Here is a 15,129-nt window from a genome sequence, read left to right as displayed (position 1 = left end):
TAAAACGCTTTTTGTGGATATACACAGACTTTTGATGGTTAAAAAATTAGCCAACAAGGAGCTTCTAGCTTTTACCCAAATATGTTTGGAAGAAAATGTTAGCATAGCTTTGCTAGCTAATGTGGTATTTTTTACACTTAAACACTTAAACTTTGAACTTGTACCAGTTCAGAGACATCAAATGGTTTTCAGTCATTGGGAAAATCTATAATTGTGTGTTTCTGAATTTAAAATCTCATGGCTGCTATGATAAAAATAACAGCTAATAACTATAATTTGTTTTTTCACTGTCCTTTAAAGTAACCTTCAAATTCAGGTATGTCCTGTTGCCTATAGCAAACACGATGGCTCACCAGGTGGTGAAAATGGAGCTCAAACTTAAGCTGAGTTTATTTTTAATACTTACTTGATCATCTTTATTAACTAAATAGTGAATTGATAAAATAAAATAATTCATAATAAGGTTCTATTAAAGCTACAATTAAAACTCTACTCCACTTTTCGCTTTGTCCGCCACAATTACAAGAACAAAAATCTCTCATTGCTGCATCGCTAATTAGCTAATTTAATGGCTAAGGGACTAAAGCTAACTGACATTATTTCTGTGTAGTTTATCAGTCATGTTCACAAACAGATACTGTAGAAGTAGCAATACTAAATAAATTTGTATTTATGTTTAAATACTAATTTCATGCTACTTCTACTGCGTTTGATATGGCAGCCATGTTGGATTTTGAGGGTCAGGTCGCTAAGAGATCTCTCCAACTTACAGCTCTGAAATATTAGCTTTTATATACATGTCCAAACTTACTTGCTGTTCTGCATTTCAGTTCATTTATAAATCATTAAATCAGTTTCACACATTATCAAACATCCATTAGTTGCTTTATTTGATAAGGAGATAAACAGATACAGATGGTTGGACAAATTAATAAAATTAAGAAATAATAGATATCCTCCCTTCATTTCATTGTAAAATATTCCAAATTCTGTGAAACAATAACGTCACACTGAAAGCCTAACTACACTGCAAGTACTTCTCTGCTTTGAGTCATTGCTTTATTTTGAAGTCAAAAAATGATTCGTTTCCGCTAACAGTCCGTGTAATTTCTGCTAACTTGGTGCGATGCTGCCTCATATCAGATTTCCAAACTTGTACCAGTTTGGCGGTGAGAAGAGAGTTTATAATAGGCTTCCTCAAGGGTCCTGACATGAAGGCCAACAAATAAAGTTTATAAAAATAACTATTTGCATGGCTGATCGTTCCTGAAGTTTTTATTTATTTTACTTAAAAAAAAATACAATAAATAAATTATACCAACCTTGAGTCAAAAAATGTGATTCACTTTCTGGACAGGGTTTTTAAGAAATATAGATGTTTAGGATTTTTTAATCAACATCTGAAACGCATGCAGCAGGCAGGAGTCCCACGCTTGCTGTGGGATGTGGGGGAGCAGAAGGACCTTGGATGCGGTCAGCGGGGTGAAGTCATGCAAGCTGCACGTTTCAGAGCAGCGACAAGAAGCGCAACCCTGCCACATAAATATGAAAATAAATGATCAGAGCGTCACAAAACGATTTATCCAGCAGCGTCCTGCTACGTGACTCACTCCTATTTACCAAAATAGCTTTTAAATATAAATAATTAAACATTTCACTAAAAAACAGAACAATATGTGTTGGTTAAATTTGGATTTGGGTTGAATTGAACATCTAGTAAGAAAACGTTACCTATAAATAACGTACATTTGAATTTTTACGTCTTAAGCTTCCTAGATGAGTGTAAATTAGTATTAAAATCTGCAAAAATACATCCAATCAGCGCCTTTAATAGAAGCCGAATTTAACTCCTAACTGCAAATATTTTAAACATTTAATGAAGTTTATATTCAAGCCGCAGTTTTTACCGAGATTTAATTTAAAAATAAAAATAGAGTGATTCTTAAATGAAGTCTGGTGTCATTCACGTCAAGAGAACGTTCTCTCTGAATGGAAGACGTCGCGTGTCAGCCTACCGAGAGGATGCTGCTGCCTCAGTGTGACAGAGAGAAATCCCGACCTCAACACCAAACCGGCGCAGGATTTCGGGTCAAAGCGTCCCGTCCTCCCGGATCTTTACGTCCCGTTTGCGGTTTCTTAAAAAAAAATGCGGTTTATGCTGAAGGTGCGGCGACAGGAAATGCCTACATGTTGAAATTCCTCTTCAGTTATGGCGGAGGACGCGCAGGCAGATTGAGGATTTTAGCGATTATATTATTCGTAGCTCATGAAAAATAGGTCAAACTGAAGTAAAAGAAGCACAATGGACTGATTTATGATAAAAAAAGAGAGATAATGATAATTAAAAGGTACTCACCAGCATTTTCAGCCTTACAGAGAGACTCTCTGGTGGGAATTAAAGAACAACAAAGAAAAAAAATAACACCTGCCGACCTTCTCCAGGGGCGTAGCTAGACACAGGGCCACGCTAGGGCACCCCGCCTGGAGATTAAGTTCACACTAATATTAATGTCAATATTTATAATGGGTGTAATAGCATTCACCAGTCTGATAGTTGAATAACCTAAATAAAAGATTAAGTCAATAAATATCCTTTTTGTTGAGCTCATGTCTATTTATTCAAGAATTTAGCAGCAAAAAGGGTTTTTGACTTTAAAATATTTTTTCAATATACATTTTTCAATTGAAATTAAATTCATTTTGATTAATTACAGTCCTAGAACCTGAGCTATGATAGTTTTGAATTTTTCATTATAGTTTATTTTTATTTCGTTGAGACATTTTTGACTACTTTAGTTAGTTTTTTAGTTTTTATTAGTTATGGAAGTACTTTTAGTTTTTCCGTTCTTTGGTAAATTTTTAGGTGCAGAATTTTAAAAAGTCACAGTATTCTGATTATGTTGGTAATATAACATAAAATTAAGAAGTGACTGTTCTTAATTTTATTGTTTTATCAATTATTGTTGAACAACAAACTGATTCTGGTGTTTTGTTCCCAATTGTTGCGAATACCGTTAGTGGAGTGCCGTAAATCGCCGACAGCTGACGTAAACTGCTTGTGTTCTTGGGGAATTTTTTTTTTACATCAGCTCAATAGGCTAATAAATAAAATTAATAAGTACAAATTATATCTGTAATTATTTCAGTATGTTTTAGTTTCATAAATGCATAATATAGTTCCATCTAAAAATCAATTCTCCATTTAATTGACGTTTTTATTTCAGTTAACAAAAATCTTTCTCAATTTCCATTTTTGTTATTTTATTAGCTTTATTTCACTGTAACAACCTTTATTAAAGACTTATTAACATCTTAAAAAGAAAAAAATTAATAAAAACAAAAACATCTCCCCTTTATTCGCCTTCAGGGTCGATGACATTCGGTTTTCAGAGCAACGTTTTGCTGCAGAGACATATTGAATAAAGGTCAGCCGTTCTGGATGGAGAGCCTGGGACTCCTTCTGCTGCAACCGGACCAGAGGAAGGGCAGAGGTGGGAGGATTTGTGTGTGTGTGTGTGTGTGTGTGTGTGTGTGTGTGTGTGTGTGTGTGTGTGTGTGTGTGTGTGTGTGTGTGTGTGTGTGTGTGTGTGTGTGTGTGTGTGTGTGTGTGTATGCATGTGTGTGAGTTAGTGAAAGAGGAGATTCCCATCTGCAAGTGTTTCCCAGGAAACAGTGAAGGGAAGAAGCTGACCTTCATCTTCTACATCCACACAATCATTTCCTGTAGACTCTGACCCAAACTTTAAACCCGACGATAAAGTCAGATGTTTTACAGGAAGACATGTCGCTTCAGGTCCTGACATCGTCTTTCTACCAGAGAAGAAGAAAAAAACAACAGTAAGAGAAACCAAACACCTTTAATCCTGGTGTCAGTTTCACTGTGACCCAATAAAATGGAGAGTTTAATATAAAAACTTTTCTTTAGATGTTTTAAAGTTGGATCAACACTCCCTAAATTAGCCTATTTGTATAAAATTTGTGTTTATGTTTCCAGCATCATGTCATGTTGAAGTTCCAGCGTGAGAAACATCAGAGCTTGAGGCCGGTACAGGAAGTGACTGTTCTTTCTGCAGATAAAAGAACCACTTTAAATTACAAATGAATCATCTCCAGAGAGCAAAACCAAAATACCAAAAAAAAAAAGACTAAACTTCCCATAAATATTTAAGGATCCCAAATTCCTCCCAGCAGGAAAGTCTCCTAAGTTTGAACTTTATCAGCAGAAATACAAAAATGTTCATGTAAAGAAAAAGAAAATGTGCTGACCTTTCCTATTTTAGCTACAAGAATATTAATGCTGCATCCTTTTCTAGTTATTTAAGTCGTTATCATTGTTGCTTTCCATATTCTTATAGAAAGAGCAACATTTTGAAATTTCAAAAATAAATTTGCTTAATGGAAACAGGACAATTTCTAAAGCAAACCTTGTTTTTTGATAAAAGTTTTTGCGATATAATGAGAAATGTTTTTTTTTTTGGTTGTAACAAAATTGCTTTAGTTTGCAAAACGTGAAGAGAACGTGAAGACTTTTCACTTTGGATCTTAATGTTCCCACCACTGTGGTTCTGATCCGGGGATCCTCACTGTGGGAAGAGCTCGGTCCAAACCTCTACAGAGAAGCACCGAGAGGGCATCTTGATAAAACCGCATCAGATGACGCATTTAGAAGAAACTCAACTTCAAACTCTTTTCTTGGGTTCATTTCAGAAACTTTTCAGCCCAAAAAGATATTTTTCATTTACCACATTTACTGGAGTAATATGCAAGAATCGTTCTTTGTTCAAGAACCTCAGGTCAACAATAAAACTATATTTATTAGCTTAAGTGAGCAGAACATGTAAACTTAAGCAGCTACAAACAAATAATCATATTTTATTTTGTCTGGTTGTCCCACAACAATCTATAACCGATTCTGGTCAAATTACAGTCAAATCCCTGCGTGTAGAGAAAATCCGCTCAAATGATTGGTTCTGATTTCATATGACTGAGACAATATCGCCCTCTTGTGGCCGAGGCAAAGAATAATAAAAACAGAACAAACTTATGACTCAAACTGTTTATTGATTTCTCCATTTTATGACATTAACATACATATCTGGATTAAATCTGATCGTTATTTATGGAAAATTGGAGAAAAAAAGGAGGATCTAACCCATTTGTAGATAAATTTACTGACTCTGTCAGTGTTCAGTACTATGGGTGTTTTTCTCAAAACAATCAAAACATCAATGATTAAACATTAAAGATTAGGCAATAACCACAATTGAATTTCTAAGCAGTATATGGATATTTAACAAAAGAAATTAAGTGGAATCAATTTATGTAAATTTTAATTTTTAAGAAATCAAGATTCTTTATTTTTATTTTTTCTTAAAGATTTTTTATTTTGTTTATTTGCATAAATATATACAGCAAAGCAACTAACAGAAACCATTTGAAATAAATTTTTTAAGTCATCATTGTTACATTATTTAGTTCTGGATGAATTTGAGTCTATGATGTCTCCTGGTTCACCTCAGGGAAAAAAAATATTTAAATTTATTTCAGAAAAGAAAATCAACAACAAAACCAACTGGTTGGCAGAGAGAACTAAGGTTTGTTTGGCCCTGTCAAAATAAAACAGGTTCATAACGGGTCATTTTTCAATTTGAAGCAAACCAAAAGCAGCATAATAATATTAATAATATTCTTTATCATTCTATGGAAAAAGAAAAGAAAATACAGATAAATCTTAGGAAAACCATCCCAGTTCACAAATGGGACTGAATCTCATTATTAGAGGATTATTCTATTAATGATTCTTTATAAACCCAGTAAAGATTTACCTCCAGGTTATAAATCCTCAGATCGGCTGCGTCACTGGTGGTGAAAACAAAGAAACATGATTTTATGGCGATATTGGCCCAAAGTTTTTGTTTCTGATCCAAACCTTCTCAACAAAGCGACCGCAGCTTGTCTATGTCTGCGACGTCTCACCTGTGTGAGTTTTGGTGTGAGCTCTCAGTTCGGTGGTGCTGCTGAATTTTTTCCCACACGTGTCGCAGTCGAACGGTTTCTCCCCGGTGTGCCTCCTCACGTGATCCTTCATCTGGTGCAGGCGGATGAATCTCTTCCCGCAGTGCTCGCAGGCGTGAGGTTTGCCGCCCGTGTGCGACATCATGTGTCGTTTCAGCTTCGAGGCGTTGACGAACTTGTTGCCGCACAAGCGGCAGACGTACGGCCGCTCGCCCGAGTGCGCCCTCCGGTGGCACAGCAGGGTGTTGCTGTGTTTGAACTTCTCGCCGCAGATTTTGCAGGCGTGCGGTTTCTCGTCCGTGTGGATGGTCACGTGCCTCCTGAAAGCCGACGGGTCGGCCATGCTCTTTCCGCAGACGTTGCAGAGGTACAGCTTCTTGTCGCCGTGGGTTCTCGTGTGGAGTTTAAGGTGGTCGCTTCGTCTGAACGTTTTCCCGCAAGTCTTGCAAGCGTGCGCCTTCGTCCCGGCGTGGGTTCTCATGTGGACTTCCAAAGACAGACGGAGCCGGAAGATCTGTCCACAGCTTTTGCAGGAAAGCGGCTTCCTGCCCGTGTGAGTCCTCATGTGGCGATCCAAACCGAGCTTCGTTAGAGCCTGGCCACAAATGTCGCAGAAGCTCGCCTTCGCCCTGCAGAGGTTCTTCTTCCTGGAGGCGTCGGGTTTCAGAGACTCTGGATCAGACCGACTCTCCACACTCTTCAGCTGTACCTGCTGTCCCTGTTTGCTGGTGCAGGGCTCTTCCTGGTCTTCCTCCTTAATGGGTGTTGCCTCTGGATAATCCTCCTCCTCTTTAATAATCTTTTCATCAGAAGTGGAACTCCTCTCCTCGTTAGAAAGCTGCTCATCAGGCACAAGCTTCTCTTCTTCTTCTTCTTTAATGTCACGTTGTTCCCGAAGGTCTAAAAAAAGTGACAAGAAAATTCAGTCATTCAAGTATCTTCAAAGATTATTGTGCACAGCGATGCTGTGGGCAGGAAGGATTTCTAATAGCAGTCGGTCTTGCATTGATTGTGAGGAGGCCTCTGACTGAAGACTGTTGCTGTGTGACAGCCTCATGACCACCATGACACGCTAACAGCTCGACATCCAGGCAGCAGAGACGATATTCCACAGTAACAGGTCCTGGATCACATGATTAGCTGCTAGCATCTCTGCTAATCCACCTCCTTTGCTTTTGCAGTTCCTCTTTAAACAGGAGGATTGTGATCAAATTGACTTGTTTTGAGCTTTGTATCATTTCTTTGATCAAACCAAAACAGTTCAGCCTCAAAAAGAGGGAAAGTAGTTTCCAATGAGTGGAAAATGTTTGGGTGGCGGCAAAACTTTATTGAAGGTTAGCTAAAAAGTGAAGCTAATCATGGAAGAAAAGCTAATCTTCTAGGAAGATCTACATTAGCGTGCTGCTGTTTTTGTTTCGCTAATTCACTGTAGCTAGCGTTAGCGGTGCTGCTGAGGCCTTTTAGTGTGAAGCTGGTTTTTCTTTGTTTTTATTCTGATGCTGTTTAGACAATAGTTTGATGTTTTCCTGAGAATGTCCCAACACGCACACCGTACTCCTCAGCAACTCCCCAAGCAAGGTTAACGTGCAAGGAGGGATTGCAGAGAAATATGAAGGAGAAGGTGAGCTCTTATGGAGTTCCTTTCCGCTTCTGAAGGGAACCAAATGTTGTCAAAGCCACGTGATTTGTTGGTCACGATGAGAGGAATAAACACAGTGAAAGCCTTGCGGGTAAATGAATCTGTTCCCATTATGGAGCGGGAACAGATGACCTCAGCCCCGAAACCAACTAAATTCTGGTTTCAGTTCATCACCAAAGAACAGATGTGACATATTTTCCCTACCTGCTCTCTGCGCATCAAACTCGGACTTCATAACATCGATCATCTTCTGCTGAAGACGGCTCTGCTCCTCACACCGAACCACGGTGTCTTCACACGCAGAAAGCACTTCGTCCCCGGCCGCCGCCAGCCGCTGCGTCAGAAACTCCCTGAAGCCGCGAAGAGCCGCCATGACGGCCGCAAAAGACGCAAAACAAGCCGCAAAGCTAAGCTAACTGTCTGCAGACAAGCGAACAGCAGCCCCAAACCGATGTTCGCATTGTTTCTCTGTCGGTTCTACTGATTCTTCTTCTTCTGAACAGTGAACCTCATGGCGCCCTGCCGCCACCAACTGGTGAGGAGGGGTATTGTCTTTGTCAGGCCAGTAAGAGCGCTGCGAAAATAATGCAAGAAAAAGCTGATTTATTTGGTAATTGAATTGAAACAAATATTTAAAAAAAAGTTGATGTGTTGATCAATGTCATGTCGCTGATATTGTTCAACGTTTATTTCTGATTATTCAGAAATAAACGTTAATAGAGACCCAAACATTAGTTAATGAACAAAGTTAACTAATGTTAACTTTAGTTAACATTAGTTAACTAAAGTTATAATAGAGACCCAAACATTAGTTAATGAACAAAGGATTTATAAAAATTCTTGTAAAAATGATACATTTTGATCCACAGAATGACCAGCTGTAAAACGGACAGTCACAAAGGTTACTTGGTAAAGATGGTTGTTCATAAAGTAAAATATTAAATAAAAACATTTATTGATCCCAAAGGAAAAGTAGATTTTGTTGTAACTCATATTATTCAAGTTTCATAAAGATTTATTTTGTAAACGTTGATGGTCATGGGCAGGAAAGATCTCCTTCAGCAGGAACTGTATTTTAATCAGGAAGGCAAAATCGCCTCATGTTGATTTATTTGGTACTTGAAATCAAAAATGAAAGAAAAAACACTGGTTAATCTCACAGAGACTGATGTAGTTCAAAGTTTATTTCTGTTTATTTAAATTATTCTGGCATAGCCAAAATGTAGATATCAAAAATTAGAATAGCAAATAATTGTTTTATTCTAGTAAAGTGATGTATATTAATTTTAAGCATCACCTCCAGGATCCACAGTCGTCCCCCGAACAGAAAAGCCTCATTTATGGACTTGTCGATCCAAGTGGCTGCTTCTGATGACCAACAGATACTGGAAATAAACGGATGAAGTAGCAGCAGCAGAACCGCTGCTACCGCTGGTGGCATCAGCATGATGATGCCACCAGCATGGTGGTGGCATCATCATGCTGTGGAAATGCCTTTGAGCGGCGGTACGTCCTGGAAGGTTTCCGAAGGCAAAGGGACGTTGATGCAGAACAACTTCAGCAAATCCTGTAAACAAACTGTTAGAACGACGGAGGAGATTTAATAAGGCATCGACTCCAAGAGCTGCAGAAATAAGTTCACAGACAACCGGGCAGATAGTCTGGAGAGGCCAAAGCAACACAGAGGTCAAAGTCTGAGACGTAAGAAAAATATATTCAGCATATTGACGATTTTTGTCTAAAAAAACCAAACGATGCTGTCCACATGTGCACTAAGAAAAGCAGCTAAAAGGATGGAATGCACCTTTATGTGAATGTTAAAGAAAAGTCACTAATTAAACATGAGCTTTAAAAAAAATCCCACTTAAGCAGAATAAAATAAAAATGCACAAAGTTTTAGTTTTAACGGTTAAAGAAACATGATCAAATCAATAAATGTAAAAATCTGTGCGCAATAGCAAGACCAAAAAAGAAAACTCTGGGAAAACAAATAAAAGTGATGACCTAAAAATAAACAATTTCCAAAAAAAGGGTTAGGGTTAGGGTTGAATTATAGATGGACTGTTTTGTTTTAGCGAGTGAAGGTGATCAATCAGATCACAGACAAAGGAAAGCTAAGCAGTAAGATCACTCAGTTGTTTTTATTTGGTATTTAGGAAGAGCAAAGACTGATGTATTATATTTGTGAATCAGAAAGCGGTTTGAGTCCGCAGTCAGTCCTCCGTGTTGACCAAATGTGTGAAGGAAGAGAGGACCGCTCCGGAGAAATGAGCCCTGACCGGCTTATTCACCGACAGCGTCCGTGTGTTTACTGGCAGCAAAAAGCTCGCCCGTAGCGATCCAACAAATGGCTGTAGCGCGATATTTTCACCTGTACTACGCTCCAACATGCCTCTGCTAACGGAAATAACAGATTTATAGTTTGTGTGAAGCGATTTTATGTATTTTAGGAGACGAAATGTGTAGAAAACCCGGCGCTCGCTGCTGCAAATCACAGCGTGTGTGACAGGTCCGAAGGGTCCTGGGAGGAAAAGAGAAAGTCCTGCGAACCAAACCAGGGGTTAGTGTTCAGACAGGAGGGTTTTCTTCCGGTTACCTTAAGATTTACGTGCCAAGGGTTGAATTAGTTTGTGATTTTGATCGTAAAACGAAGCGGAGAAAACACAAGTGTGGCCATGTTTGAGGCAGCAGCAGAGCGCGCGGGCTGAGTTGTCTCTTCACGGTTCTCATGGATGTTATAAGTGCCGCCTCCTGCTCTGAGCCGGACACGTTGAGAGGAAGATTGAGTGAGAAAGATGGCAGAAGAAGCTCCAGCAGCGGTGAAAGCCCCGGCGAAAGCTCCGAAGAAGAAGTCCGCTCCCCGGGCCAAGAAGGACGGACCCAGCCTGTCCAAGCTGATCGTGGCCGCCGTGGCCGACTCGAAGGAGCGCAAGGGAGTTTCTCTGGCGGCGCTGAAGAAGGTGCTGGCCGGGAAGGGCGTGGATGTGGCCAAGGCCAACAAGCGCATCAACACGGCCGTCACCAAGCTGGTGACCGGAGGAACCCTGAGCCAGACGAAAGGCACCGGGGCCTCCGGCTCGTTCAAGCTCGCCAAGAAGGAGCCCAAAGCGGCCAAGCCGGCCAAGAAGGTGGTGAAGAAGAAGGCTCCGGCCAAGGCCAAGAAGCCCGCCGCCAAGAAGGCCAGCACCCCCAAGAAACCCGCCGCCAAGAAAGCGGCGGCAGCGGCCAAGAAGTCCCCGAAGAAGGCCCCGGCCAAGAAAGCCGCCGCGGCCGCCAAAAAGGTGCCCAAGAAGAGCCCCAAGAAGGCCGCCGCCGCCGCCAAGAAGCCGAAGGCCGCCAAGAAGCCCGCGGCCAAGAAAGCGCCAGCCAAAAAGCCCGCAGCCAAGAAGGCCAAGAAGTAAACATCTGCCCCCAACACTGCTTCGCGCACCAAAGGCTCTTTTCAGAGCCACCACCTCCACGCATTAAGGCATCGTTCCTCACGCTGTGAAGTTACTCCATGCTGCACTTGGAACAATGTTGTATAGAAATAGCAATGTTACAAATAGGTGACGATGTTAAAAGTAAGTAACAATGTAACAAAATTTATCCAACATTGTTACATTTTGGTAGCAAATTTGTAACATTTCTCACTGGGTTCAACTGCTTACAATGTTGCATTTTACTCTATCGCAACTCAATCCCGTTCAACTAGTGGGATTTTTACCTCCAAACGATTTTACTCTTGATTGCAAAAAAAAAAAAAAAAAAAAAAATCTGTTTTCATTCAGCTGACGGTAACATGCACGATGAAATTATGATTCATCCCATGGATCAGCACCACAGTGAACAGTTTTCATTAAATTATTGCTTTTAATTTATTTTTTAAAGAGAAGCATGTAAAGTACTGATACAATCACATTACTGAGCCCGTCTTCATTTATATTCATTTCTTAGCTGTTGGCCAGATCACTGAACCTTTTGAAATGAAAAGAACTGATTTAATTTTCACAGACATGATTCTGGATCCGTTTTACTGAGATTGTGCACATATATTATATAATGATTGATGTCCTCAATCATTTTAATACTGAGCATTGCAGTTAAAAAGCAAAGCATTTTGTAATAAGGATCCGTCGGTCGAAAATCCAACTTTGTTTTCCCTGAAACTGTAAACGCCTCCTCTTTTGTTAGTTAGATTTCCATGGCGCTTTATTTTGAAATTTCAAATCTAACCAATAGCCGAGTCCGCTGCGTTTCACTACGTCAGCAATGTGAGCCAATCAGAAGCTCCCTCGCGCCCCCAGCGTCCTTATAAAGCCCCGCCGCCCGACTGGAGCATTCACCCGTTCACCAGTGCAAAACGTGAAGCAGAAAAGCGAGTAAGCGCTATGGCCCGAACCAAGCAGACCGCCCGTAAGTCCACCGGAGGGAAGGCGCCCAGGAAGCAGCTGGCCACCAAGGCCGCCCGCAAGAGCGCCCCGGCCACCGGCGGAGTGAAGAAGCCTCACCGCTACAGGCCCGGTACCGTGGCTCTGCGAGAGATCCGCCGCTACCAGAAATCCACCGAGCTGCTCATCCGCAAGCTGCCCTTCCAGCGCCTGGTGCGAGAGATCGCCCAGGACTTCAAGACCGACCTGCGCTTCCAGAGCTCCGCCGTCATGGCTCTGCAGGAGGCCAGCGAGGCCTACCTGGTGGGTCTCTTCGAGGACACCAACCTGTGCGCCATCCACGCCAAGAGGGTCACCATCATGCCCAAAGACATCCAGCTGGCCCGCCGCATCCGCGGAGAGAGGGCTTAAACACTCGCCCGGCCTCCACACGGAACCAACGGCTCTTTTAAGAGCCACCGACGTGCCGATAAGGACAAACTTCCTGCTTTGTACTGAAGACATTTAGCCGAAGCCGTCTACGCACACCAACATGATGCACTCCAACACATTTAGACACTTCAGTAAAACATTTACAGCACTATATCCGACAGGGGAAACGAGCCTCCTCTGTAATAAACGAGAACACGAATCGCTGCAATTACTGCCACCTACTGGCGCTGTTGAGCAATCACTGCTGTTAAAATACGGCAATTATCCACTCGGACTGAAGAAGAAACTCTCCTTCATTCATTAGGAAAGCAGAATTGATTTAACCGCCTAATTCAGCTGCTTGCTTCACTCTACGTCACTTCTTTAAAAGACACAAACCCGCCCACTTTAAAAATCTGCATTTCATTTTTATAAACAAACTCAACAATAAGGCAAGGAGAACTTCACTAAAACCTTGCAAATAAGCCAAGCTGCGGCATTTTCAGGACTAAATGTCGTTATACCTGGACTGAAACACTGGCTTCAGCATGGATATCACATTATTTAACATGACAGTAGGAAGACTACAAAAACATTGATTTCAACATATGTAGAACTGGACCAACATCTGGAGATCTTTCATTTAGGGTGGATTTAAAAAGCGCCAAGATCTAAGAAATTACCTAAGGAAATATTTACAAAGCTTAACATCACTGGAGTTATAAAGCTCTCCAGGTTAAAATCTGATGTATAAAATCAGTCTGTTCACCTTCAGGAAACCTGCTATGCACACGAAGTAGGGCAAAACACTAAGGGCTTAAGCCTTTTATTTTAGACAGTTAAAGAGAAATGAACACAAGCAAAGGTTCCGATCAGACAGACAGGCTTTTCTCTTAGGTCCATTTGTGTGGCCCTTAAAAGGGCCGTTGTTGTGTTGGTGGCAAGCGGCAGGTTTACTTGGAGCTGGTGTACTTGGTGACCGCCTTGGTGCCCTCAGACACGGCGTGCTTGGCCAGCTCACCGGGAAGCAGGAGGCGCACGGCCGTCTGGATCTCCCTGGAGGTGATGGTGGAGCGCTTGTTGTAGTGAGCCAGGCGGGACGCCTCGGAGGCGATGCGCTCGAAGATGTCGTTGACGAACGAGTTCATGATGCTCATGGCCTTGGACGAGATGCCGGTGTCGGGGTGGACCTGCTTCAGCACCTTGTAGACGTAGATGGCGTAGCTCTCCTTCCTGGTCTTTCTCTTCTTCTTGCCTCCTTTGCCGGCCGTCTTGGTCACGGCTTTCTTGGAGCCCTTCTTGGGCGCAGACTTGGCGGGTTCGGGCATCCTCACGGCTTCCTGGGAAACAGGGACAGCGAATGAAGTGCGCAGGCGCAGGGACGCTTCTTATGCAGGCTGCACGCTAATCTCACTGTGCCGTCGCCTCGATCTCATTGGCTCAGCTCGTCACGCGCTCCAAGCGGCCGTTGGCTGTCGCGTCTCCGCTGTCTGAGCCCTGCTTCGGCTTCTCCGGTTCACGACTTCATCACCGGCCGCTTTCTACCCGTCATTGCCGACCTGGGGACTCAAATGCTTCAACTCGCTTACGGCTGTATTTGTATTCTCGCTCGTCTCTGATATAAAACAGAGCTGAAATATTTAAACATCACCGGATAACGACATCTGAAAGCACTTGATCTCTTCCTAAAGTCACATTTTTCTCTTACTGATGGCTCACAGTTGGCTTTGACGTGGTCACAGCACTACGCCAAACTAAAACACAACCAAAAGTTCACCGAGACAGTGACATGGTAAATTAAAGTCATAAAAAAATATATATAAAACGTCCACTGGCTAATCCAAGACTTTACAAATAATCTCAAGCAGCCTCTTGACTTAAACTGGCCTTTTAGGCCTCCAGCTTGTCTCAAATCATGCATGATGCGATATAAAACACATAAACTACATTTATGGCAAATAAACACATTAGAAGACAAACGGATGAACCCATGTGTGGTTATATTTAGTCATGTTCAGATGCAAATATGATGTTAATGAAGCTTTTGTAGAGGGTTGGTTATAATGACGTCAGGTGAGTTTATTGAACAGGTTAGTTTATTTCTCAAGAATTTCACGAGGGGCTGGAGAAGGCTCCAGGAAATCATGCAGGCGCAGACAGAGAATACAAAATCTGTTAGAGCTCGAGGCCGGGGGGCCAAATCTGGCCCGCCACAGCTTTTTATGTGGCCCTTTAGGCTCCAGGTTACATCAATGAGTCCCTCCAGTTTTTCACAAATCTGCAAAATCCACACAAAATCAACAGATCCCCACATGTCCTGATTTTTAATGAAAATTCTTCTTGAAATTGTCTGAAAACACTGGGTTTAACCCTTGTGCGTGCGAGGACTGAGGCAAATGATACAAGTTTTATGTGTGTGGGGGGTCGGTTGGGCCCCATTTCTGGACACAAGGGTTAAGTGACTGCTGCCCCTCAGCCCTACTTGATGTCAAGCCATTGTCCGTGACCAATATGGCGAGTAATAACAGTTACATTTAAGCATCATATATTAGCAAAAACAAACCGCAGGCATTCACAAAATCCTGGACGGGCTGGTCAGTGTGAAGAGATGTTCAATATTTGTTTTGAAGAAAATGACACAAACAGCCTTCATTGATATTTTAACAGCTTAGTGTTTTTTTTTGTTTTTTTTTA

At 41.7% G+C, this 15,129-nt stretch overlaps 3 protein-coding genes and 1 pseudogene across 3 annotated transcripts; 2 read left to right on the top strand and 2 right to left on the bottom strand.

Moving 5' to 3' along the window:
* Positions 1-5,041: 5,041 nt before the first annotated feature.
* On the bottom strand, positions 5,042-8,195 carry LOC148152547 (uncharacterized). The gene is made up of 2 exons (XM_088003384.1): positions 7,859-8,195; positions 5,042-6,915 (listed from the first exon to the last, which is right to left on the bottom strand). The coding sequence occupies exons 1-2, from the start codon at positions 8,025-8,027 to the stop codon at positions 5,957-5,959; spliced, it is 1,128 nt and encodes a 375-aa protein (XP_087859510.1). The 5' UTR covers positions 8,028-8,195; the 3' UTR covers positions 5,042-5,956.
* Positions 8,196-10,433: 2,238 nt separating this feature from the next.
* LOC148152546 (histone H1 pseudogene) lies at positions 10,434-11,554 on the top strand (annotated as a pseudogene).
* A 437-nt stretch (positions 11,555-11,991) lies between these two features.
* Positions 11,992-12,614, top strand: LOC106911353 (histone H3). Its single transcript, XM_088003067.1, has one exon. The coding sequence runs from the start codon at positions 12,025-12,027 to the stop codon at positions 12,433-12,435; it is 411 nt and encodes a 136-aa protein (XP_087859193.1). The 5' UTR covers positions 11,992-12,024; the 3' UTR covers positions 12,436-12,614.
* Positions 12,615-13,245: 631 nt separating this feature from the next.
* Positions 13,246-13,804, bottom strand: LOC106911355 (histone H2B 1/2-like). The gene has a single exon (XM_014978137.2). The coding sequence runs from the start codon at positions 13,761-13,763 to the stop codon at positions 13,389-13,391; it is 375 nt and encodes a 124-aa protein (XP_014833623.1). The 5' UTR covers positions 13,764-13,804; the 3' UTR covers positions 13,246-13,388.
* Between the last annotated feature and the right edge of the window lie 1,325 nt (positions 13,805-15,129).

Source organism: Poecilia mexicana, unplaced genomic scaffold, assembly GCF_051168715.1.
Source record: "Poecilia mexicana isolate PSO_F unplaced genomic scaffold, ASM5116871v1 scaffold_23, whole genome shotgun sequence".
NCBI classification, from domain to species: domain Eukaryota; kingdom Metazoa; phylum Chordata; class Actinopteri; order Cyprinodontiformes; family Poeciliidae; genus Poecilia; species Poecilia mexicana.
The sequence above is the reverse complement of the archived record's forward strand: the minus strand, read 5'-3'. Positions and strand labels throughout refer to the sequence as shown.